General features: G+C 39.7%; 1 protein-coding gene and 1 long non-coding RNA gene across 3 annotated transcripts in view; one reads left to right on the top strand and one right to left on the bottom strand.

The window, feature by feature from the left end:
- The window catches only part of LOC122552709 (ALK tyrosine kinase receptor-like), a 1,052,914-nt gene that overhangs the window by 106,154 nt on the left and 922,239 nt on the right, over positions 1 to 24,521 (bottom strand). For both annotated transcript variants that reach the window (XM_043695597.1, XM_043695598.1), the window contains 3 exons: positions 21,059 to 21,190; positions 15,352 to 15,496; positions 3,014 to 3,196 (listed from right to left, as the gene is read on the bottom strand). In XM_043695597.1, the coding sequence (XP_043551532.1) occupies positions 3,014 to 3,196; positions 15,352 to 15,496; positions 21,059 to 21,190 (460 nt within the window). The remainder of the gene's footprint in view (positions 1 to 3,013; positions 3,197 to 15,351; positions 15,497 to 21,058; positions 21,191 to 24,521) is intronic.
- LOC122552712 overlaps positions 1 to 24,521 on the top strand; it is a 31,765-nt gene that overhangs the window by 4,313 nt on the left and 2,931 nt on the right. The window contains exon 2 of the long non-coding RNA XR_006312457.1: positions 8,740 to 8,805. This is a non-coding gene — a long non-coding RNA (uncharacterized LOC122552712). The remainder of the gene's footprint in view (positions 1 to 8,739; positions 8,806 to 24,521) is intronic.

The raw sequence follows: 24,521 nt of genomic DNA, 5'->3' as shown, positions 1-24,521 counted from the left end.
TCTCCTCAGTCCATTTCTGAGCTCCTTTCTAGCAATCCCTGTAATCCTCTAAAGCTGTGCTAGATCCTTTTCCTCCACCTTACGTAAGCTGCCTTCTTCCTTTTGACAAGAAGTTCCTCTATTCTCATCATCCAAGGTTCCTTAATCTTACCCCTTCTTACCTGTCTCAGAGGAACAAATTCGTGCATCACTCGCAACAACTGCACCTGAAAGAGTCTCCACATGTCTGCTGTGCCCTTTCTGTGGAACAATTGCTCCCAGTCTGTACTTCCCAACTCCTGTCTGATAGCGTCATAATTTCCTTTTCCCCAATTAAATATCTTCCCTCGGTAACTGCTCCTTTCACTCTCCATGGCTATGCTAAATGTGAGGCAGTTGTGATCACTTTCACCAAAGTGCTCTCCCACCACAAGATCTGAGACCTGTCCTGGTTCGTTGCTAACTGCTCCTTTCACTCTCCATGGCTATGCTAAATGTGAGGCAGTTGTGATCACTTTCACCAAAATGCTCTCCCACCACAAGATCTGAGACCTGTCCTGGTTCGTTGCCAAGCACCAAGTCCAAAATGACCTCTCCCCTCGTCGGTCTGTCTAAATACTGAGTAAGGAAACCCTCCTGAACACACCTGACAAAAACAGCTCCATCCAAACCATCTGCACAGGGGGTTCCAGTCAATATTGGGAAAGTTGAAATCACCCATAACAACAACCCTGCTACTTCTGCAATTTTCCAGAATCTGCCCGCCTATGAGTTCTTCAATCTCTCTACTGCTATTAGGTGGTCTGTAGAAAACCCCCAATGCGGTGGCTGATCCTAACTTCTACTCACTAGACAAACCTTCCTCAACAACCTTCATTTCTGTAGCTGTGATGCACTCTCTGATTAGCAATGCTATACCCCTTCCTCTTTTTCCACCCTCCTTGTTCTTATTAAACGTTCTAAACCCTGGAACATCAAGCAACCATTCCTGCCTCTGTGAAACCCAAGTCTCCGTTATGGCCACAACATCGTAGCCCCAAGTACTGATCCATGCTCTAAGTTCCTGGTACAATTTGGAACAGAATCAGATGGAAGGTCCAGTGTGATTGGGAACATCTCACTCCATCTTTGCTGCTTTTGATAAGCAGCATTATGAGTTTCTCACTAGGCCTTAGAACAAAAAAAAAATCCAAAGACTCACTGCAGATACAATGAGCCAAATAGAGAAAGATTCAGCACTATATTACAAGGGTCCTTGTGATAGATGGCAGCCTTGAAATGTGCCTGTTTGCTGTAGTGCAATCTGTTTTAGAGAGTCACCGCTAAGGGGTATGCCTCTGCCTGGAAATATCCTGATTAGAAGTATTCCTCATAGATTTTCATCAATATGATTTCAGGTATGTGCCTCAGGGCTGAATCTTACTTTTTGAATCAGTGTGAGTTGTATCAGATTTTTTGGAGGGATTCTCACTGCTAAACCCAGTGAAATTTCTTGTTGTATCTTACCAAAGTCACCTCATTAATTACCTGCCCCATGACATTCCTCACATCCAATTCTAGCTCTGTCTTAGCAAAATCCATTTCTAGAATAACTTGCTCAGTATAAGACATCCACCTCACAACCTTGCTCCCTCCCACTATTGCCTGCAATGTCTTCTCTCACTGCTCAACATTCAGCTCCCAGCTCTTTTCTTGGAAAGCATCCTGATTCTGCCCTCTCTACATGGCTGACCGACTGTGTCCAAGACCCTTGTCTGCTATTGGAGACTGCTCTTTGCTCATTATGTTGTGTCAACTCAGCAAATGTTATCCTTCACTGACAGAGTGCAGAAGACAATTCTTGCCTTTGTGTCTACTCTAAACAGCAAGGCACAAAAGACATTTAAAAAGGAACTTTCAAACTAGAGGGCATAATTTTAAGGTTAGAGGAAAAAGATTTAAAGGGGATCTGAGTGATGACTTTTTCATACACAGGATGGTTCATATGTGAAATGAACTGCTAGGGGAAGTGGTAGATGTATGTACAGTTACAGCATTTAAAAGACATTGGACAGGTACATGAATAGGAAGGTTTAGAGGGATATGGGCCAAACACAGGCAAGTGGGACTAGTTTAGTTTGGGAAACTTTGTTGGCATGGACGAGTTGGACTGAAGGATCTGTTTCCATGCTACATGACTCTATGACTTGGTTAGGCACAGTCGGATTATCTAGATGCACACTCATAATGCCAGTCATTACCTTTTGCCAGGTAATTTTGTAACAAAGGCTGATAAAAGACAAAGGCTGACATATAGATTCAAATACCTGAAAGTTTTATGAGGAGCACAGACATTTCCTATGCCCATGTATTGCCATTTTCCCTTAAATAGCCACACGCAATTAAAATTTATCCATCACTGAAAATTCGAAACATCGAAAATAGGAGCAGGAGTTGGCCGTTTTATTGTCCACCATTCAATATAATCATGTCTGATGATCCAACTCAGTGCTCTGTTTCTGCTTTCTCCCTATCCTTTGATCTCTTCAGCCCTGAGAATTACATCTAAATCTTTCTTGAAAGCATTTCATGTTTTAGCCTCAAGTTCAATGTTTTGCCCTCAAGATCTCATCTTCCATGTGATGTTGGAGTAAGCAAGGACTGCAGATGCTGGAGAGTCAGAGTCAAAAAGGGTGGCGCTGGAAAATCACAGCAAGTCAGGTAGCATCCGAGGAGCAGGAGAGTCGACGTTTTGGGCATAAGCCCTTCACCAGGACGGCTCCTCGGATGCTGCCTGACCTGCTGTGCTTTTCCAGTGCCACTCTTTTCGACTCTTCAATGTGATGTTGCAAGGCAGTGTTGAAAATGGACTGACGGGTACATAAATAGAGATGATGCTGCAATAAAGTGCAAAGTCAGTTTGAAAACGATCAAACAAGTGGTCAGGATGATACAGTTCCAAACTAACATCCAATCAGAAAATCTACTCTGCTCATCACTGTAATTATATTCCATCGTAATAATGTATGTTTGAAAACAATAAAACATAACCAACCTATATAGCCTCCACCACCTCCTCCTGCCGTACAAGCTCCTCCTCCTCCTCCGAAACCTCCATGTGTTATCCAGCCCCACTTCTTGATGGCCTGTGGGCAGGATTGTCCACCTTCAGCTCCTTCGGTCAGTGATTTGCCAGACCATGGTGGGATAGTGATGTCACTCCAACCACCACCCCCCCCTGTAGAGAAACATCAAAGGGAAAATAAATACAGGAATAAAAGTGGAACCCAAATGGTCTCCATATATTATTTTCGTGGTACAGTCTAAAATAGATAGTTTGCATAATTTCCCATCTTAGGACTCATTTATTTCCAGCACAGCTTTTGTTTACTGCAATTTTATTTCTGTTGTGTGGATCATCAATAAAAATAATCTCAATCTATCATTTTCCATATAAACTGCCTATTGTGACACAAAAGTCTATGTATTCAAGAATAAAGAACAAGGAAGAGTACAGCACAGGAACAGGCCCTTTGGCCCACCAAGCCTGTGCCAACCCATGATGCTTTTTGAATCTACAAACGTTTTGCCTCTACACTATCTGTATCCCTCTATTCTCTACCTATTCATACACCTGCCAAGATACCGCTTAAACATTGCTGTTGTGTCTGTTTTTACTATCTCCCTGGCAGCACATTCCAAGGACTTATCACCCTTGGTGTAAAAATCTTTCCTCTTACATTGCCTTTAAACTTTTCCCTTTTCCCCTAAACCTATGTCTGCTAGTAATTGACATTCCTACTCTGGGAAAAAGACTCTGAGTATCCATTATATCCAAGCCTCTCATAAACATGTATTGTCCTATTTCACCTTATAGCTAATAACCTCTAAACCAGGCAACATCCTGGTAAACCTTTTCTGTACCCTATCCAAAGCCGTTACGTCTTCTGGCAATTTGGTGATCAGAATATTATATGCAATATTGCAAATGTGGTCTATCTAAAGTTCTATACAGCTATTACCTATTCATTTATCTAAGATCCCTGTTCTGGGGTCTTGCTTTGACTAAATAGGCTGCCATGTTTACCACAACACAACTGATCACATTTTAAAAATAATGAATCGATTGCTTTGTGTATCTAAAGCTGGAAAGACATTAGATATCAGATATAATCCCCTGGTCTGTGCTAAATTAGGAGATGTATGGCAGAAGAGGCCTATTATGGACCACCTAGAATACCAAGGGCAGCACAATGGGAACACCATCTGCCTCGAGTCCCCTTTGAAGTCACTTACCAACCTGATTTTGCATAGCATTATTGTTTCTTCTCTGCTGCTATGTCAGAATCCGGGAACTATTTTCTTGACAGTCTCTTAAGAAGGGTCACTGGATTGGAAATATTAACTCTATTTTCTCTCCACAGATGTTATCAGACTTGCTGTGTTTGTCTAGCAGTTTCTGTTTTTGCTTCAGGTTAACAGCATTCTTTTTTCTTTGTCTTATTTACCCCTGACAATGTTGTGAGTGTCAAGATTAGAGTGGTGCTGGAAAGGCACAGCAAGTCAGGCAGCATCCGAGGAGCAAGAAAATTGATGTTTCAGGCAGGACCCCTTCATCAGGAATGTTATAATTATTCACATTATTATAATGAATTCATTAAGAGTGTTATTTTTAATAATTTCTATCAATGATACCACATGAAATGATTGTCTAACCCCTGTCTTGTGACAAAGTGTTGAATGGAGGCCAGACAGTTCCTCATTTGGATAAAAGGAAGAAAAGAGGCAAAATAAGAGGGAAGAAATAAGAGGGCAAAATAAAACTGCTAGAGGACTCCTGCCCAAAATGTCGATTTTCCTGCTCCTCGGATGCTGCCTGACCACTCTAATCTTGACTCTGATCTCCAGCATCTGCAGTCCTCACTTTTGCCAATGTTGTGAGTGTATCTACACTACGTGAACACCAGCAGTTCAAGAATGTGACTTGCTGCCACCTTGAAGGGCAATTAAGGATGGGTGGTAAATGCTAACCTGGCCAAAAATGCCCACATCTCTAGGACAAATCAATATTTGATCACTGTCCAGTGAGTTCTATGGCACAATGATCATCAATAGGAATGTTCTGGATGACAGTTGGCTATGGACAGGATTCAGTTGTTTGTCGACTGATCACAGTTTAGACTTGTTCATTGTAACATGCAAGTTGGATGAGGTAACAAAGGACAGCCAGTGCCAATTCATCTGGAACCCAAGACAGTAATGTTCACTAATGTGATTCCCCCTCTTATTTTTCCTCTTTTCTTCCTATTATCCAAATGAGGAACTGTCTGGCCTCCATTCAACACTTTGTCACAAGACGGGGGTTAGACAATCATTGCATGTGGTATCATTGATAGGAATTATTAAAAAGAACACTCTTAATGAATTCATTATAATAATTTGAATAACGATAACTGAAACAATAAATTGTTTCGTATTTCACATTTCACTCGGTCTCTTTGACGTTTGTTAAAATGAATAGGCAGTGCACAATCAATTTAATGGCTGACTGAGCTTCATGAATTCATTAATGTTCTGACTACAAGAGATGTACTCTTGTTGATAATCGACCAGGCTTCCTTGTACACATCAGACGAGATAAAGTAGTTTTTTCCTTAACTGTATCATATGAAGCATTTCCACAATCAGTTTCTTTAAGTGCTGCAATTATAATAAAAGATATCTTTGAAAGGACAGCATTTCTGATGTATTGCAATCAATATAGGTGGTGCGAAATTAAAATGTTAGACTAAGGCAGTTTAAGATGCAGTTAAAAAATAATTGATATGAATTAGAAAACAATAGACAACAACTTTCAATAGTGTCAGTGTTGCCATGTGTGTGTGTGTGTATGTGTGTGTGTGTGTGTGTGAGAGAGAGAGAGAGAGAGAAAGATTTGTCACTGCTGCTAGTAGCAAGCTACTTAGCAATTTGAGGTGATGAATTTTGGCTATAATTCACAAAATGTATAATTCAAAATTAAAAGATTAAAAGTCAAGTTTTAACAATAATTTAGTTGTTAAATGTGTCATGACATCAATGGATTGTGCTTTTCATGAATTTGAAAAGTGAATTGCGATGATTACAGATGCAGACTACTACAGCTGCAGCTTTTCATCTAGTGCATTAATAATATGGTAAAGGCCCCACTATAATTGATTCAAAGCCTTCGTGAAATTATTTTATTCTATTTGATCCCTTCCTCTGCCTGAAGAATACTTTTGCTAAAATATGGTTTCACAGGTGCTGGCAGTTTTTGGATTAAGCATTCAAAATAGTTATTCTTTGAATGTGAGCCATGACAGTGAAAGAATACATTCCCCTGGGAGCTTTTCAAATTGTGGCCATTTTTCCAAGGATTCTACAGAATCATCTAAAACTGTCTCAGTGTAATGCCATAATTATATCTGGTTGGTCAGGTAAGACAAAAAGCAGGAAACTACAGGCCAGTCAGCTTAACATCCGTGATGGAGAAAACTCAAGAATCTATTCATATTCCAGAACTTTCAAAAATTTTCAATCAGGTAGAATCGACATATTTTTATGAAAGACAAATCATGTTTGACTGTTTTCAGAGTTCTTTGACAAAGGAGAAAACAAAGTGGACAAAAGGGGGCCTGTAGATGTTATAGAGTCATACAGGACAGAAAAAGACCCTTTGGTTCAACCAGTCCGTGCCAAACATCACCCCAAAGTAAACTAGCCCCACCTGCCTGCTCCTGGTCCATATCCCTCCAAACCTTTCCTCACTCATGTACTTACCTAAATGTCTTTTAAACCTTATAATTTTGCCTGCATCTACTACTTCCTCAGGAAATCAATCCACACACAAACTACCAACTGTGTAAAGAAATTGCCCCTCGTGTCTCCTCTCACCTTAAAAATATGCCCCCTGGTCTTGTAATCCCCCACCCTAGGGTAAAGACACCTGCCATTCACCTTAACTATGACCCTTATGATTTTATTAATCTCTATAAGGTCATCCTTCAATCTCCTATGCTCCATCCTGTCCAGCCTTTCTTTATAACTCAGACCTTCCAACATCTTGATAAATCTCTTCTGAACCCTCTGTAGTTTAATAATATGGGAATGGTGCTGGGGCCAGTACTATTTGCAGTCTATATCAATGAAAGCACTGAATGTATGATTGCTGAATTTGTTAATGGCACAAAGATAGGAGAATAAATTGGGAAGAGGACATAATAACTCTGAAAAGGGATATATATAGTTTATGACAGTGGACAATAAATGTGGAAAATTGGGAATCTGAAAAGGACCATATTACTTAAATGGGTTGAGATTTGCAGAACTCTGCTATACAGAACGTGATTATGAGATGTTGTTGTTTGGTGTTGGAGGAGCAAAAATATCAAAATAAGGAAGATTTGTGACAATTGCTTAGGGAATTACTGAGATACCTGCAGTCTTTATGGTCTTACTTAAGAAAGGACATAATTGCAAAAAAGATTCACTGGACTGATTCCTGATGAAGGGGTTGTCTTATGAGGAAACATTAGGCCTGCATCTATTGGAGTTTCAAAGAATGAGAGATGATCTTACTGAAACATACAAGATGCTGAGGGGCCTTGACAGGGCTGATACAGAAAGGTTTTTTCCCTTTACGGGAGAGACTAGAATTAGGGAGTCTCCCATTTAGGACACATATAAGAATTGTTTTTTTGGAGAACTTTCTGTCCTAGACAGCAGTAGAAATAGAGGTATTTCTTTTTGTTAGGCTGAGTTAGAAATAGTTTTGACTGACAATGAAGTAAAATGGTATGGGAATACTCAGGAAAATAGAGATCATAATAAGATCACTCATGATCACATCAAATAGTTGATCAGCTTACTCCTGCTTCTAATTTGGATTTTCTGTTCATAAGCCAAGTATCTTCAACCATGAAGACCCAGTTGAGGAGGTTGCTTCTGCTATGGATCTATATCCATTTAGGGTTTCTCCTCTGACCAATATTCAGATTTTTTCTTTATTTGGGGGCATTGACTTCAGTTTTAAGAGCTCAAACTGACCAAACATAAACCAGTATCAAACTATGTTTGCTCCTACATCTGGAATATTTTTAATGGTGCTCGTTCTGGCTCAATAACAGAGTTTTCGGTCTCTTCAGAAAATTACAGGCTGCAAGACTGCTACCACTGTTGGGTTTTTGGCTTTTGGATGAAGCAATTAAACCAAGGCCCAATCTGAATGAAAAGGATTCTCTAATGCTTTTCCCAAGAAATGTAGGCTGCCATTGCCAACATCTATCTGACAAACCCCACGCACATTAAATCATCTGGTGATTTACCTGATTGTGGTTTGTGAGATAGTGCTGAGTGCAAATCGACTGCTGTGTTTCTTTGAGTTACAAGAGTGACCACATGTCAAATAACTCTCACTAGCGGGAAAGCACTTTGAGATGTCCTCAGGTTGTGAGATTCAAATCCTTTTGACAGCCTTACTGTCCAGTGAGGTACAAGCAATATGTTAAGGTAATGGGTCTGGTTGTCCTTAATGGGCATTTCATTTCTGTGGCTAGAACCATAAGGTAGTGCATGTGATCAGTACAGCAGTTTTGAGCAATGCCATTGATATTATCAAGAAACAGGAAGGACAGGAAGCAGGAGAAATGTTATTCACCAAATGCACACCAATAAAATGTCATGGATTTTTATGAAGCTGTCGCTATTTTGAAATGTAAAATGTCAAAATTTGGAATGATGCAATTCTTTTTCAAATTTCAGAATTGTTATTAAGCCTGGATGAAAGTAAAGAGTTGATCAGTGCTTAGAGAAGGTTAACAGCACAAAGTGAGTGGAGTAATATTTGTTTTCTCTTATTACTGAAACACAAAATTATGTTCTTTCTTCTCACAGAAATCCATAATTGCTCCACTAGGTTTATGCATATAGACAATAAATGTTAACAGTTTGCACTAGACTGGTGTTCAGCCTCGTATGGCTTAAGCTCCAAAAAGCTGTTAATGATATTATTGCACCAATGTCATACAGAATAATTGCAAAGATTTTTCCTTCACCAGCTTACCTACAACAGGGTTGGAATGTAATGGAATGCTATTGACAACAGCTCACAGGCATTTTTGGATGGTCTGACGGAATTAGGACCCGGTCAGGCATTTATCTTTATACTGTTAGGGTTCTGGTTCATCTGAGATATATATTCCCCTTGAAATCCTGGTGTGATTGGATGAGAAGCTGCCAGCCAATCAGAGCCAATCCTGTATTAGCAGTGCCACCAAGAGTGCTGGCTGCTCTGGTACTACATGGTAGCCTAAAACAAGGATTGATGATGGAGCAAGAAAAGAAGGTTAGTGGGACTGGTTACCTCGGGCTTCAGAGGGCAGAATCCCTTGAGAAGAGGTGGAAGTTCAATTTGAGTTTGAGTTTAATGAGTTTGATTTATTGTTGTCACATGTACCAAGGTAGAGTGAAAAGGAAGGAAGACCTTACTCCAGGTCAGTTCCTCCTTGCTGCTGATTGCTTGTGTGGCTGCAAAGAGAGCTCCACCTACCAGGTTCCAGGCCTAAGCATCAGAGCTTTTCTGTTCATCATCTCACTGGGCCCCACTGGCTGCTGGTTAAGTATTAGTAGTGGAGGAATGAGGCTTTATTAGTTACCCTTATTGGTTACCCTCAATTGTCCTCCAGGCAGGAAGGCTGTCTGTTCGGCATATTGTTTCAGATTCTGGAGTAACCTTGTGATGATGTCATGGAGTTCCTCCTCACTGGGCATAAAGAGCACAGTGAAGGTAGACTGAAGAAGGAAAGGTTCAAGATGTGATATTATCTACTGCTCTGAAATTTAGAACCCTTAGGGCATTATGTGAAAGCAGATGGCAAGAATATTTTTAAAGATCTTATTATCATAAAGAGGCTTTTCTTCCATTTCTGCAAAACTTTGGTTACTTGGGGGAACAGGAGGAGGGGACAGGACACAATAATTCTGAGGGAGGCCCAGGAAGTGTTGGAATCTCATAAGCACCAGCTCTTGCACTCCCAACCAAGCTGATTATTTGTGCACTTAACTGAAAAGCAGCGTACAAACACGCATAGGTTGTTATGGAGGCTGATATATCACAGCACCTGCTCCGGGATGGCTTGTATATCAATTTCCAGGGACAATACTCAAGTGAAAAGTAAACATCACCACAGGCTGGATGGTCCAAACAACTGAGTTCATGCTGTAATTACTTTGCAATAAACTTTAGATAAAATAAGGTTAGGCATTTAATGAAAAACAAGATTCATGGTTTGTGGGCATTGCTGGGGTTGATCCCTAATTGTCTTGAGAAGGTGGTGATAAGACACCTTCTGGAATCTGTAGTGTTGAGGAGTTTTTGACCTGGTGTCAGTGAAGGAATGGTGTTATATTTCCAAACTAAGATGACACATGACTTAGAGGGGTCCTTGTGGGTGATGTTGTTCCCATTTGCTGCCATGGTTCCTCTAGTGCAGTTATGGTCATGGGTTAGAACGAAGCTGGCAGAGAAGCCTTGGCTAGTGCTGCAGTGCACCTTCATATACACCACAGGCACTGTGCACTGGGTGGTGGAGGGAATAAACGTTTAACATGGTTGGGGAGGTGCCCATTAAGCAGACTACTTTTGCCTGGATGGTGTGGAACCTCTTGAGTTTTGGAGCGCCACCCATCCTGGCAATTGGCGAACACTTCATCACTCTGCTGACTCGTGTTTTGTCTGCCGCAGAGGTCAGGAGATGAATTACTCAGTGCAAAATTCTTAGTCTCTGACCTGGTCTTGTAGCCACTAGTCTGTGACTTGTCTCTGGGATTGTGGAATTCAATCCCATAGCACCTGTGTTTAATGATTTTATTTTAAATAATAACCTTGATTATTCAGTCACTGTAAATCACTGTCCATGATGCACTTTTTGCATGGAATCATGTCTATTCCAAATCAGCAAAGCCTCAAATCATTGCAAAACAGTGAATTATGAATATTTTGAAAAAATGTATATTGAAAAATAAAGGTGAGTTGATAATTGATTTATTCTCAAGTCGTGGAATTTTGATTTTTTTTTTCAGCTGGCCAGCATTTGGTGCCATTTATATTTTTAATTGTTTTCTTTGAATCAAGTGATTGACAAAACATTTCAATACAAATTCTTTATGATGGTGAAGCGTTCTAATACCAAAGAATAAAAGTAATGCGAGCAGGAGTAGACCACATATCCCCTCAAACTTGCTGTACCATTCAATATGATTATGATTGACCTATCACCTCAACTCCATTTTCCTGCCTACTGCCCCATACTCATTGGTTTGCTGCCAGATCAAAAAAATCCAAAAAAAATCAGGCTTAAATATACTCAACAATGGGGCATCCACAATCTTCTGACATGGACTACTCTGAAGATTCACAATGCACTAACTGAAGAAACTTCATTTCTTCTCAGCCCTAAACAATTAGTTCATTTATGCTCTTTGTTTTAGAATCTGGGAGGAATAACCTCTCAGTATCTATCTTGGGACGCCCGTCCAGAAACTACATGTTTCAATTATATCAACTCTCATCTTCTAAACTCCAGGGAATATAAATCCAAGTATTTAGCCTTTCATCATTGGTCAACCCTTTCACCTCAGAAGGCAATCGAGCAAACCTTTGCTGTACGATCTCCAAGGCAAGTACATCCTCCTCAGGTATGACCAGAAGATCACAAAATATAGATGCAGAATTAGGCCAGTCAGCTCATCAATTCTGCTCCACCATTTGATATTTTTCTCAGCCCCATTCTCCTACCTTCTTCCTGGAACCCTTGAACCCCTTACCAATCAAGGACCTATCTATCTCTGACTTAAATACACTCAATGACTTGACCTCCACAGCCCTTTGTGGCAATGTGTTCCACAGATTAACCACCTTCTGGTTGAAGAAATTCCTCCTCACCTCAGTTCTAAAGATTTGTTCTTTTTCTCTGAGGCTGTGCCCTCTGATCCTAGTCTCGCCTACTAATGAAACATCTTCTCCATGTCCACTGTATCTAGGCCTCTGTGTATCCTGTAAATTCCAATCAGGTCCCCCCATCCTTCTAAACTTCAACAAGTACAGGCCCAGAGTCTTCAACTACTCCTCATATGGCAAGCCCTTCATCTCCAGGATCATTCTTGTAGATCTCCTCTGGACCTGTCCAATACCAACACACTGTTCCTTGGATATGGAGCCCATAACTGTTCATAATATTCTGAATGCGGTCTGACTAGAGCTTTAATCAACCTCAGCAGTGCATCTCTGCTCTTGTATTCTAGCCCCCTTGAAATGAATGCTATCATTGTATTTGTCTTCCTAATTGCCAACTGAAACTGCATGTTAACCTTAAGCGAATACTGAACTTGGACTCCCAAGTCCCTTTGTGCTTCAAATTTCATAGAATCATAGAATCCCTCCAGTGTAGCAGGAGGCCATTTGACCCATTGAGTCTGTACCAATACTCTGAAGAGCATCCCACCCATTTTATCCCTACCTTAGCTAATTTATCTAGCTTGCATACTCCTGTATTCTACTGGGCAATTTACCACAACCAATCACCTAATCTGCATATCTTGGCACTGTGGGAGGAAACTGGAGCAGTCGGAGGAAACCCGCACAGACATGGGGAGAATATATAAACTTCACACAGACAGACACCCAAAGCTAGAATGGAACCTGGGTCCCTGACCGTTATGCCACTGTGCAACCCTAAGCCTTTCCCCATTTCCGAAACCTTTCCCCATTTTGAAAATAGTCTATGCCCTTATTCTTCTACTTAAAGTGCATAATCTCACATTTTTCCACATTGATTTCCACCTGCCAGTTTATCGTCCATTCTCCTAGCCTGTTCAAGTTCTTCTGCAGCCTACCTACTCCCCCAATATTATGTGTTCCTCCACCTATTTTTGTGTCATTTGCAAACTTAGTGATAATGCCTTTGTCCAGATCATTTATTTATGACCTAATTAGTTGTGATCCCAACGCTGATCCCTGGGGAACTCGACTAGCTGTCAGCCGCCATCCCGATAAAGAGCCCTTTATCCCCATTCTCTGCCTTCTGCCAGTCAGTTAAACCTCTATTCTTATTTATCTGCTTCCTGAACAGCACCTTGTTAAAAGCCTTCTGGAAATCCAAATAGATCACGTCTACTGGCTCTACTTTGTCTAAATTGCTTGTTACCTCCTTAAAGAATCCTAACAGATTTGTCAGGCATGACCTCCCCTTGATGAAGCTGTGCTGACTGAACCCTATTTTACCCTGCACTTTCAAGTACTCCACAATGACTTATAATCAAGATTCTGGTGCTGAATTCATAGATAGTTATGATAATTTTGATGTATCCATCTCTAATCCTGACCCCAAACTGCTTCTACTCTCTGTTCTTTCTACAAATAAAAGGAAAATAATTTTGCACATCAACAATTAAGAGTTCCATTTCTTTTAGAACACATTCTGCTTTTCCATTCTTATCACCAAAGTGAATAAGCTCATACTTTCTACTTAAACTCAGTCTGCCAGCCTGTTCCCTATTTGCATAAACTGTCTATATGTTTGTAGTCTCTTTGTTTTCTCCTGACAGTTTTAATTTCTTCATAACTTTGTACATTAATCCAAAAAACACAAGATATAAATTAGTAAGTCAGGAATAAGAAAGAAAACCAAGATTAACAAATTTTGCATTGAAAATTCTGAGTTTGTGGAATAAAAGTTATCAGCATAAGCCATCAAAACAAATAGTATAAGTGGATACAAGAGGCTATTGAAAAATGAAGTCACTGAGGGATATGGTGAGGAAGTGAGGCGGTGAACTTGAGCAAAAGAAAAGGTATGTGTGTACTTGCTGGCCCTAATGTCCCTACTTTCCAAGATTCAATTAGAATCTCAACAATTCCACAACCTTTTCTGGTGCTGCTTTGTGACCATATGATCTTATCTTTATTCACTCATCCTTCCAGCAACTAATCACTCAGCATCTGCCTTACACTGTGGCCGGTTGCAATGAGGAACTCTCCATTGTGGGAAAGCAGTGCTGAAATGTCAGCAGATTCTCCAATTTACATCCAGGTCACTGAGTTCAGAGTTCATTGTCCTAATTTGTCATGTCAATGGTACACTGCAGTCGTTCACTGAATGAAAGACAGAACTGAGTTTATACTGAGGCCATTGACTTAGAGCTGATTAGTTACACAGATTACACATTACTCTAAGTCATCTTAAGTAACATCTACAAATTGTATTTGAGGCAATAAAACACAAATATTATGCTGCGGTTGTTTTAGTTAAATTGCCTGTGATTTCAAGTGTTAATGGCATATCAAAGATAATATCTGAAGAGTGTTTTGTAGAGAGACTGTTTGTGACATTTTAAATTGGATGTGAATTGGTGAAATGGGATATAACGCCAATGTGTCAGCAATCTGCTTGAAGTAATTATAAGGAGATCAATAAGGCTAAGGGCTGAAGGATTTAAGGCTTCATAAATTAAGGAATTTTATAGTGTGATTGCTTTGCAAGGTCACATTATTTTCACAATATAAGAACATTTCAGCAAGTCTTCTGATAACAAGTGAAACACTTCTTCAACTGAGCCTGAGGTCCAGGAAAACAAACATTTTTGGGGCTTGCATGAAAGGAAGCAAAAAAAAAGGAAAACAGACATTTATCCCTTCAAATTTTAATTCTTGCTGGAAAGTGAATCTATGGGAACACTGAGTGGGGACAGGATTGAGCACAAAGATGTTGCCTTCCATTGTTTGTTCATGAAAAACGACCACTTGAATTACATTGTGACTTGTTGTCAATGTCTGTGAAATATAAAGCAAAGACAAATCTAAAGAAAATGAAAATCCAAACTCTAGTCTTTGTGTCTGATTTCATCCGGAAGCCAAGACCTTAGTGGAATGTTGAAAATACTCAAGTACTTGGATTAACTGTAAAGAGAAAAATGGAATTCACTTTTATATTGGTGATTAAATTATAATTTTACTCTTGATTAGATGACATGCTGAGGCCAATGTGCGAGAAAGTCAAAAGGTAAATGAGGATATACCCATCTCTGTTCAATGCTTGTCTTTTTTGAAAAAATGAAAATAATTATACACTTGATTTCTTTGGTTTTTTTTTAAAAGAGATGGCTCCCCTATCGCTTCAGATTGTAGCACTCGAGTCATTAATATAAATTCCCTTCTGAAATATACACCATAGGACAATGGTAACAAAATTTGCATTTGATACAAAAATAGAAGGCACAGTGAATTCTTTAGAATGCCAATTTGCAGTTGATACAAAGCTAGAAGGCACAGTGAATTCTTTAGAATGCCAAAAGAAGCTATTTAAGGATATAACTCACCTGCAGCACCTGACCTCCCATTCAAACCAGGAACAGTGGACTCGGTTTCGAGCATCTCTTCTGGGAAACTGGAATCTTTACTTAAATAGGCTTTGCCACCTCCACCTGCTGCTATCAGCAGTGGTACTGGTTCTCCATTATCCATCTGGACCATGTTAGGGATGCAAGCACAATGCAAACACAGTTAAATGAAGCAATTTACAAATCAGAAGACCATTCAGCTCATCATGTATGTGCCAGCCTAAAGTGAATTTTACAGCCTAACTCTATTTTTCAGTTCTTGGCTTGTAGCTCTGTAGATTATGGAACATATCCATGAATCTTGCTAAATGCAGTGAGGGTTTCTGCCTCTGCCAATCTTTCCTACAGTTGTCCCAAACTTGTGCCACCCTCTGGATGAAAGTAACTGTCCTCAAAACTCGTATAACCCTTCAATCAACTTTATCAAAACCATAATTTGAATAATTTATAATTTTGGACAAAATCCTTAGCTCCATTCTAGTAAATCTTCCGTGCACTCTCTCTAAGGTTTTGCCTTCTTCCTAAAATGTTGGTCCCACAATGAAAAACAATACTCCAACTAAGTGCTATCTGGTTCATTTTAGGATCTTGGCATATCTTACTTTTATGTTCTGTGTCGCTTATATTCATGGCCAGAGCAGAGGCAAAAATGGGGTCAGGAAATCTGAAATATTTCAGAATTTGAGAACAAAAAGATCTCCTCTCCCTTCCCAAGTTTGCAACATATTTTCACACAGCCTTTTCATGGTCAGGAAAACATTGAGTTGTGACTCTGCACAGAAGTCCACTGATATTGGGGAAACCATTGTGAAACCTATAGGAAACTTGAATTTCCACCATCTCCAGCACCGCCAGCCCACTTCCACCTCCATACAGTTCTCAAACTATGTCAAGGTTTGCAAATCCCAACCCCAGCCCCCTACGTCCTTCTGAATCAATAATATGGAGGAAATGGGCATTGGAAATAGTCTCATGTTTCACAGCTGGAAAAGGGCTGACTCACTCTGAAGATGATGGCTGTAGTAGGGTAGGAATGTTCAGACTCCGCGTCCATATGCTCCCGCTCACCTGGCCAGCTGCATTCTTCTTTGATGTTTATTTATATTGTTTTGTTTCTTCATTTCTCTTCTGTATCGAAGTTCACCTTCTCTTCTTTTCTGTGGCTGTGTGGAGGAAGGTGGTTGTGAGGGCCTGCTGCGGCAGTGTGGTGGATCAAGATATCTGCTCTTTGTGGCCATAGTAGTTATGGCTTTACGTAAGGCTCCATCGTCGGTGGGCCTGGTCCATTCCTCCTGGAGGTAGAGAGGCGGTGTCAGTGATGGCTACAGCCGTGGTGGCGTGGGAGTTTCGGTTCATTCCTTGTTGCTATGGCGGCAATGTGGCTGTCTTGGGCGATGACTTGATGGGTCCGGTCTGTCCTTCGTCGCTATGGCGGTGATGCAGTGGCTTCGATATTGATTTCGGCGGTGGTAGTGTGGTGGGTCCATTCCAGGAATCCTTGCACTGGCAGCCTCAGGGTGGTACAGTCCCATAGCAGCTCCATAAACCCAGACTGCCATAAGAGGGAACAAAAAGATGAACTTTGTCCTAACTTTGTCTCAATTATTTCTTCTTACAATTCCTGTAATTAAAATGGTGCTGAATTGTGAAGACCTAGGCACATCTCATGTGTTTTCATAAATACAAGTGACAATGAATTGCCATTCTGTTCTATTCTGTTCACATTTTCCTGGAGTCATGTCTCTATTAATTAAGCAACTATTCCATAATTCTTTAAAGACTTCATAAGTTTTGTGCTACCTGCAAGGATCTGTGTACAGTTCAGATCTCTGTTCTTATGCTCCTTTTAAAGTTGTCCCATTCAGCTCACACTCAATGAAGGTTCAAGATGGTGGCGGCGGCAGAGTAGGCAGTGTCCTGGCTCTTGAGCCTGGATCTTGTCCATTTTGTCTGCTTTTTTTTCTTTCCTCCTTTCTTTTCCTCTTCTGTCCTTTTTCTCTTTTTTTCTCTTTCTTTTTTAACTTACTGTCTGGAGAGAGCACAGTCATGGAGGCTGTAGTATTGATAGAGTCTGGCAGCGGCTGGGGCCCAGCATAAGCCTGGTTGGTGGTCGGTGGTGAAGTCACAGTTGGTGGTGTAGTGGCTGGTGCACCTGGGCAGAACTTAGCCCACTGTGGGTGAAAGCATGCCTAGCGCAGGAAGAGAGCATGCCCTTATGTGGGAAGGGCAGTGTGGAGCATCTGCAGGCCCCATGGCTTAGGAAAAGACTATAATGTTTAACTTTTAACTTTATTTCTGTATTTTTCTACTTTATACTAAGAACTGTAGTGATAAACATTTTAGCTTATTTCTTTTCTTTTCTATTTTTGTTCCCAAGATTTTGTATCTGGGTCCCTTTGTACCAAAGATGGCCCTGTGAATGGTAACATTGTATACCTTTCACTGTACTCCAGTACTTGAGCACATGTGGCAATAAAACCTAAATCTAAATCTACTGCCTTCCCTCATTCTCTTATCAAAATATATCACCATTAGTCCTGGCAACTCACATATTCCTTCTTATTTTCCATTCTATGTCTGCCTAAAATCTGTTACCACACCCCTCATGATTTGGCAACATTTCAAACTTCTGTGACATGTACCAATTTTTGAAATTATGCCTTGCTTAACTGAGTATTGATCATTAATGTACATCAATAAAAGGAGTGGCCCTAATCCCACTGCTGAGAAATGTTAGTGTACAGCTCCATTCAGTCTGAACAATAACTGTTCGCCAGTTGCTCTGCTTTCAGTCCATCACCAATGTTGTACCCGTCCTTCTACTGGCTCTTTAATTAATTTTAGAGATACCTGGGGTGAATTTGGGTCTGGATTTTGTCTGTGTAACAGGTAGGTTTTCCTGTGTGTCTGACATTTATGTTAATTTGCAAGTATTTCTGCTACCATGGCAATTTATTTTAAGCAGAATTTTGAAACTTGGCTCTAGAGTGAATGGATTTGTACACTAAAAGACTTGCATTCACTTTAGATTGTTTTGAGTAAGTAGGATAAATAATTGGGGCTCAAAGGATTTGGAATCTTTTTTTAAGGTTAAGGGAACTATCAATAATGAAAGATTTTTAGTTTCATTTTTTACATTTGGGTTGTGTATTAGTCCTGTGAAGATCTTGGAACAGGATAGTTGTTCAGAGTAGTTCTCTTAAAAAGAATGGGGGGGTAGGGCCTTGGAGTGACGAGTTAGTGTTGGTTCAGATCAGACAAAGACCTAGAAATAATTGGTTACGTTCAATGAAGGTCAAGTCACAGAGATGTACAGCATGGAAACAGACCCTTCGGTCCAACTTGTCCATGCTGACCAGATATTCCAACCCAATCTAGAAGAAGCTGTTGCAGTTCCAGTTTAACAAATAAATTCCAAAGTGCCTTAAACCTACCAACATGTTAGATACAGGGATATCATTACAAATATTTTATGAGTGCCATTTTTGGGAACTTTAGCTGGAAGGGGGCTTGGGCTGCTATTTTATTTCTTTGGGAGTATTTTGGGATTAATAGGATTATACTTCTGTGTGGTTAAAACCTTTGAGTTTGTAAAATAAGTAGATAATTTGGATTCTATTCTGTTGTCTTTTTTGTCTAAACATCTGTTTTATTGTTAAAACAAAATCTTCAGCATTCTGTGTATGTTTCAGCAAGAGAGACTTTATTAAAATCAAAGTAAATAAAATCATGAACCATAACATTGGGTTCCCATCTGGGATCTAACTTATCCTGGTATAACATTAGTTGGGATCGCTATTATACATTACTAACTTGGATTACAGAAGGGAATGTACTATTGCCAAGTTTGAGGATGATAAAACATAAGGAGGAAGGCAACTGGCAACAAAGAAACTTCGGAGGGATATAGGCAGGTTAAGTGAGTAGTCAAAAACTTCGCAGATGAAATATATCGCAGAAGAATGCAAGATTATGCACCTCAGCAGGAAGTGTAGAAGAGGTGAATATTATTTAAATAGAGAAAGCCTGCAGAAAGCTGCAGCATGGAGAGATTTGGGGTCCTCATGCATAAATCACAAAAAGCATGTTCAGTGTGTAATAAGAAAGACAAACAGGACGGTGCCTTTATTTCAAAGTGAATGGAATATAAACATGAAGAATTCTCGCTAAATCTGTACAAGTCAGACCAAAGCTAGAATACTACAGACAATTTTGGACCCTTATCTAAGGAAAGATCGACTAGCTTTGAAGGCAATTCAGAGAAGTTCACTGATTCTGGGTGTGGATGGTTTTTGCTTATTGAAGAGGTTGTTTGTGTATGGAAAGATCTTTCTGAGGAGGTGGTATATGTGGGTAAAATCAGAATGTTTAAAAGTCATCGGGATAAGTACATGAATAGGAAAGGTTTGGAGGGATCTGGGCCAGGAACAGGCAGGTGGGACTAGTTTAATATGGGATTATGTTTGGCATGGACTGTTTGAACAGAAGGGTCTCGTTCCATGCTCTATGACTCTAAGTGGTTCAGTAGGTTGGCCTTGTACTCACTGGAGTTTTAGAAGAATGAGAGGAGACCTTATTGAAACAAAAAATGATTCTTAGCGAGCTTGAGACAATCATTGCTTTTGGGAGAGTGCTGGACCAGATGGCACAATTTCAGAGTAAGGGGTCAGCCATTAAAATCTATTAGAGATGAGTAGGAGTTCCTTCTCTCAGAGGCTGGTGGATCTGTTGTGTTCTTTATAGTAGATGGCTGTGAAGACTGAGTGTTAAAACATCCCAGGTGAGATAGACAGATTTTTCTTTAGTAAGCGGATCAAATGCTTTGAGGAAAAGGCAGGAAATGGAACTGAGGATCATCGGATTAGCCATGAGTTGCTGAGAAGACTCAATTGGCCAATTTGTGCTCCTATGTCTTATGATGTATGGTCTTATCCAGTTCAAGCATGGAAGGATCTAATTATTACTGTCCTTGTGTCATTATATTGTATAACTTGATAATGGTGGTAGAAGGTGTTTCTGGAGTGTAGGGGAAGTAGGAGTGATCACTTACACTAAGCCCATGAAAATATCAACTGAAGATCTGAAAACTGTAATAGCTTCATTTAAATCAATTGTAATAACACTTCTTATCAGGAAGAACACTTTAGGCTTATCTAACGAGTCTCAGCAGTAAACTCAGCAGTAATGTGCCACAGTTCTGACAATATGGATCTGTGCCAGGCATTCTAATTCTCTAGCATTTGCTCCACTCTTACACGCTAGCTTCTGTGATTCTCCTGTTTCCTGATTAAGACAACTGGAGTTACATAACTTAGCCCAAATGCTGAGTCAAACATGTTCCCTGTCTGAGACGAGTGGAAACATTTGTCATTATTCTCTAATATTTGCAGAACCTGGCATGAAATATAATGCAGCATTAAAAATAATGTATCATTTAAGGCTGTTCAATAATTGGGATTTTGAACTTGGATATGTAGAGGAAGTGCAGTAACATACATTACCGATGCTGGAAAACAGGTTTGGGCTGGGTTGCTACTCTCACTGGCACTGACTTAATGGGCTGAATAGTCTCTTTCCAAGCTATACATACCTGTAATTTTTGATCATTTTGATAAATGTGTAAAGTTAATTGTTAAAATGATGGATGCCTTTTTAAAAAAAAAATCAAGCCATTATAAATACACACCTTAAAGATAAATGTGGCTCCTCCACCTCCTCCTCCACCTCCTGCCCACTCAGTGACATTGCCGTTTGCTTTTAACTCCTCCTCAATCACATTATTCTCTCCCAAGCAAACACTCTGGATGGTGGGATTTACCTTCAAAATAAAACAATGAAGGATGCAATACAAATTATACACTGTACCTACTTCATCTAGGTCATGCAAATAAACCTAACAAGAAAACATAGTTTCTCAGAATAGAACAAAATTAAAAAGCCAATTTTATAAACCAGTTTGTTGACCATGGTATGACCAATAAAGCAAATTAACAGGCATCCACCAACATACATCTTGGCCTCAGTCATAGGCATCTTTATAAAATTGTACTCAGGGGCATACTAGCCTTTGGTTCACATGAAAATCTGAAACTGGAAGCTCATTGCACCAATATCAGTTCAGGTTCACCTCAATATCTCAAAGTGAATTTTAGCTTGGATTTAATTACTGTTAAAGATGGATTTATTTTCACATATGAAAGGAGGAGGTTGAGAGGTGACCTTGTTGAGGTTTATAAAATCATGACGGGTATAGATAGGGTTAATCATAGGTGTCATTCTAATTCACATGTGAAAATAAATGCATCTTTACCAGTAATTCAGTCCAAGCTAGACACACATGAACCAACAGATTCAAGAACAGCTTCTTCCCTACTTTTATTAGACTTCTGAACGGACCTTTCAAACTTCAAATGTAATATTGACAGTGCTGTTTGTGCACCTTCTCTGCAGCTGTAACATTGTATTCCTCAGTGTTCTATTACCCTTATGCATTAAGTATGATCTGCCTGTACTGCACGCAAAACAAAACTTTTCACTGTATATAGGTATATGTGACAATAATAAATCAAATCAACTCAAAAAAGTTGGAATATTTTGTGATAAATAAACAGCATAAATTGTTCACCTTTCTGCTCAAAAAAAGATGGGAGGGTGAGCAGTGTAAATAGCTACCTTAGTGAGGAGGATGCAAAGGATCCAAAACATTAGAGTTCATTACTTTGTCATGGGTTGTCTATGTTATTGTTTTTTTTAAAAAATAATTTATATTTAAAATTTTCTGGAAAAATTGAGAAGAATTTGGACTATTTGGGCATGTAATAATGTTTTACCATGTGATTTCTGAGAGACTGCCATCAACAGTTTAATGTGTTCCGTAAGACTATTTTTTATGGACTAGGCCAGGCCCCTTTCAGCAGACAGGCCAGACTGTAACTTTGCTATTTGTTTAGCTTGGTGTATAGTGGATATTCCCAGTGCAAATTCACTGGATTGACTGCTAAGTTTTAACAAACAAAATTTATTTCCAAAATATGAAACACAAAGAATAGAAAATAGAATACCTGATAACCTATCCTATCCAAACCCGACTTAATGATGCTGTTCCAAAAACACACACATCCTTTAGCACCAACAGCAAAAGATGGCACAGGCAACTCACAGTTCGAAATCAGAAGGGCAGAAGGAGAGAGAGTACCCGACCTTTATTCACACACACAACTACTGAATGAAGGCACGTTGGCTCAGTAGTTAGCACTGCTGCCTCACAGTGCCAGAGACCCGGGTTCGATTCTAGCCTCCGGTGACTGTCTGTTTGGAGTTTGCACATTCTCTCCATGTCTAGCGTGGGTTTCCTCCCACAGTCCAAAGATGTACAGGTTAGGTGAATTGGCCATGCTAAATTGCCCATAGTGTTCTGGGATGTGTAGGTTAGGTGCCTTAGTCAGAGGTAGATATAGGATAATGGGGAATGGGTCTGGGTGGGTTACTTTAAGGAGGGGCTTGCTGCGCTGAAGGACCTGTTTCCAGGGATTTTATCAACCAAAAAACCTCAGCTGCCAGGACTGGCCATTCCCCTTTCATTATACAAGTTCTTTTTAAAACATGAAGGCCTTTGGCCTGAGGTATCATCTGTTTCAGAATAAACAAAAAGGGCTTCAATAAACCATTCATCTCTGCACCAACTCAGCTGTTTTGGAGCCGGGACTGTTTTACGACCCTTCTGAAAAAATCAAGGACACAGTAACTTTGAGACAAAAGAACAGCTATGAGAAAAGGACCAGCTTTGTGACACTGGAAATCAAGTGACTTGAGAAATGGCTAAGCAAAGATTTTAAGGAGATAAGAGATGGGATTTATTAATTATTAAAAAACACAGTTTTGAGATGCATAGCTGCCCCTATGCTAATGATTGACTAGGCACCCTTTCTGGACTTAAAGTTTTGTTCTGCAGACCCAGCTATCAGAGGATGACATCCTTGAAGCTGTGAATCCTCTCCTGAAATCCTGTTTCTTGGTAAATGTTCCTGTTAGATTTTCAAATCAGCAATACTTCTGTCTACGTGGCAAAGCCCTATGTCAAATTCTTAGAAAGTTGAACCCAAGTTGGGTAGAATCAAAAATGAACATCTATCATTAATTATCAACAGATTCAGCTTTATCGACTGAAAATTCTGCGAATGTGACAAATCATTGCATTTTATCCTTTGTCCCTCGACCCTTGCCCCAGTGGGATTGTTTCTTATTTGCCCTTTGCCATTTATGAAAAAAAATCTCTGCAGAGACTTCATGTTGTGTGAGGGTGTCTGTATGTGGGATTAAGGAAATGTACTTTAAATTTTAGATCATAGCTTGGATGTTGATCAGTGTTTGACGCCTGTTTTAAGAGTAAGTCTTGTTCATAATAAATAGATTACTTTGAGTTCATTAAAGAAATCTGGCAGTCATTTCTTTTATATTTTATAGTGGTGCTAAGGAGGAGCAATTGGCCGTTTTGGTAATTGAATTAACATATTTACACCAATGATGCAACGAGTAGTGGGGTTTGATTATCAACACATTCCTACCTTTACCATGCTGAAAATGTGAATTGCGTTGTTAAAATGCAGAAGTAAAGGCATTAAATAATTAAATAATTACTTAGAATCCTTAGAAAAAGAGATGCTGAACTGTTGGGTTGGTAGGAAGACAGCAGATGTTGCATGTTGTCAATAAATCCATTATCAAAAAAATTGGTAACTGATTTCATGCTTAACCGACCTGGGCCAGTTTCTAACTCAATAAATAAAAAAAAACCCCAAAAATAATGGTGTTGTATTGATTGCAAAAAATGGGAATTTTTAAAACAAAATGGATGGAGAAATCAGTGAGAAATGGAAAAAGCAGTGGAGTAGTGTTGTCTATATCAAATAGACAATTAGAGTATCATGCAGGCTGTTGTGCATACTGGTCGTGTCCCTGTGCCTGTGTCAGGACATCTGGGTTTAAGTCATTCAAATGAACCAAAATAACACAATTATGATGAATGCAAAGGAAGGAAAAAGCATTGGTCTGCTCAGCTTCTAAACTCAGCTGTGTGACTAGAAAGATATTTTCTAATCAACCTCTTCAGAGACACTAGACAATAGATGATAGACAATAGGTGCAGGAGT

Source organism: Chiloscyllium plagiosum, chromosome 9 (assembly GCF_004010195.1).
Source record: "Chiloscyllium plagiosum isolate BGI_BamShark_2017 chromosome 9, ASM401019v2, whole genome shotgun sequence".
Lineage (NCBI taxonomy): Eukaryota > Metazoa > Chordata > Chondrichthyes > Orectolobiformes > Hemiscylliidae > Chiloscyllium > Chiloscyllium plagiosum.
Note: the sequence above shows the minus strand (reverse complement) of the source record. Positions and strands in the feature narration are given on the sequence as shown.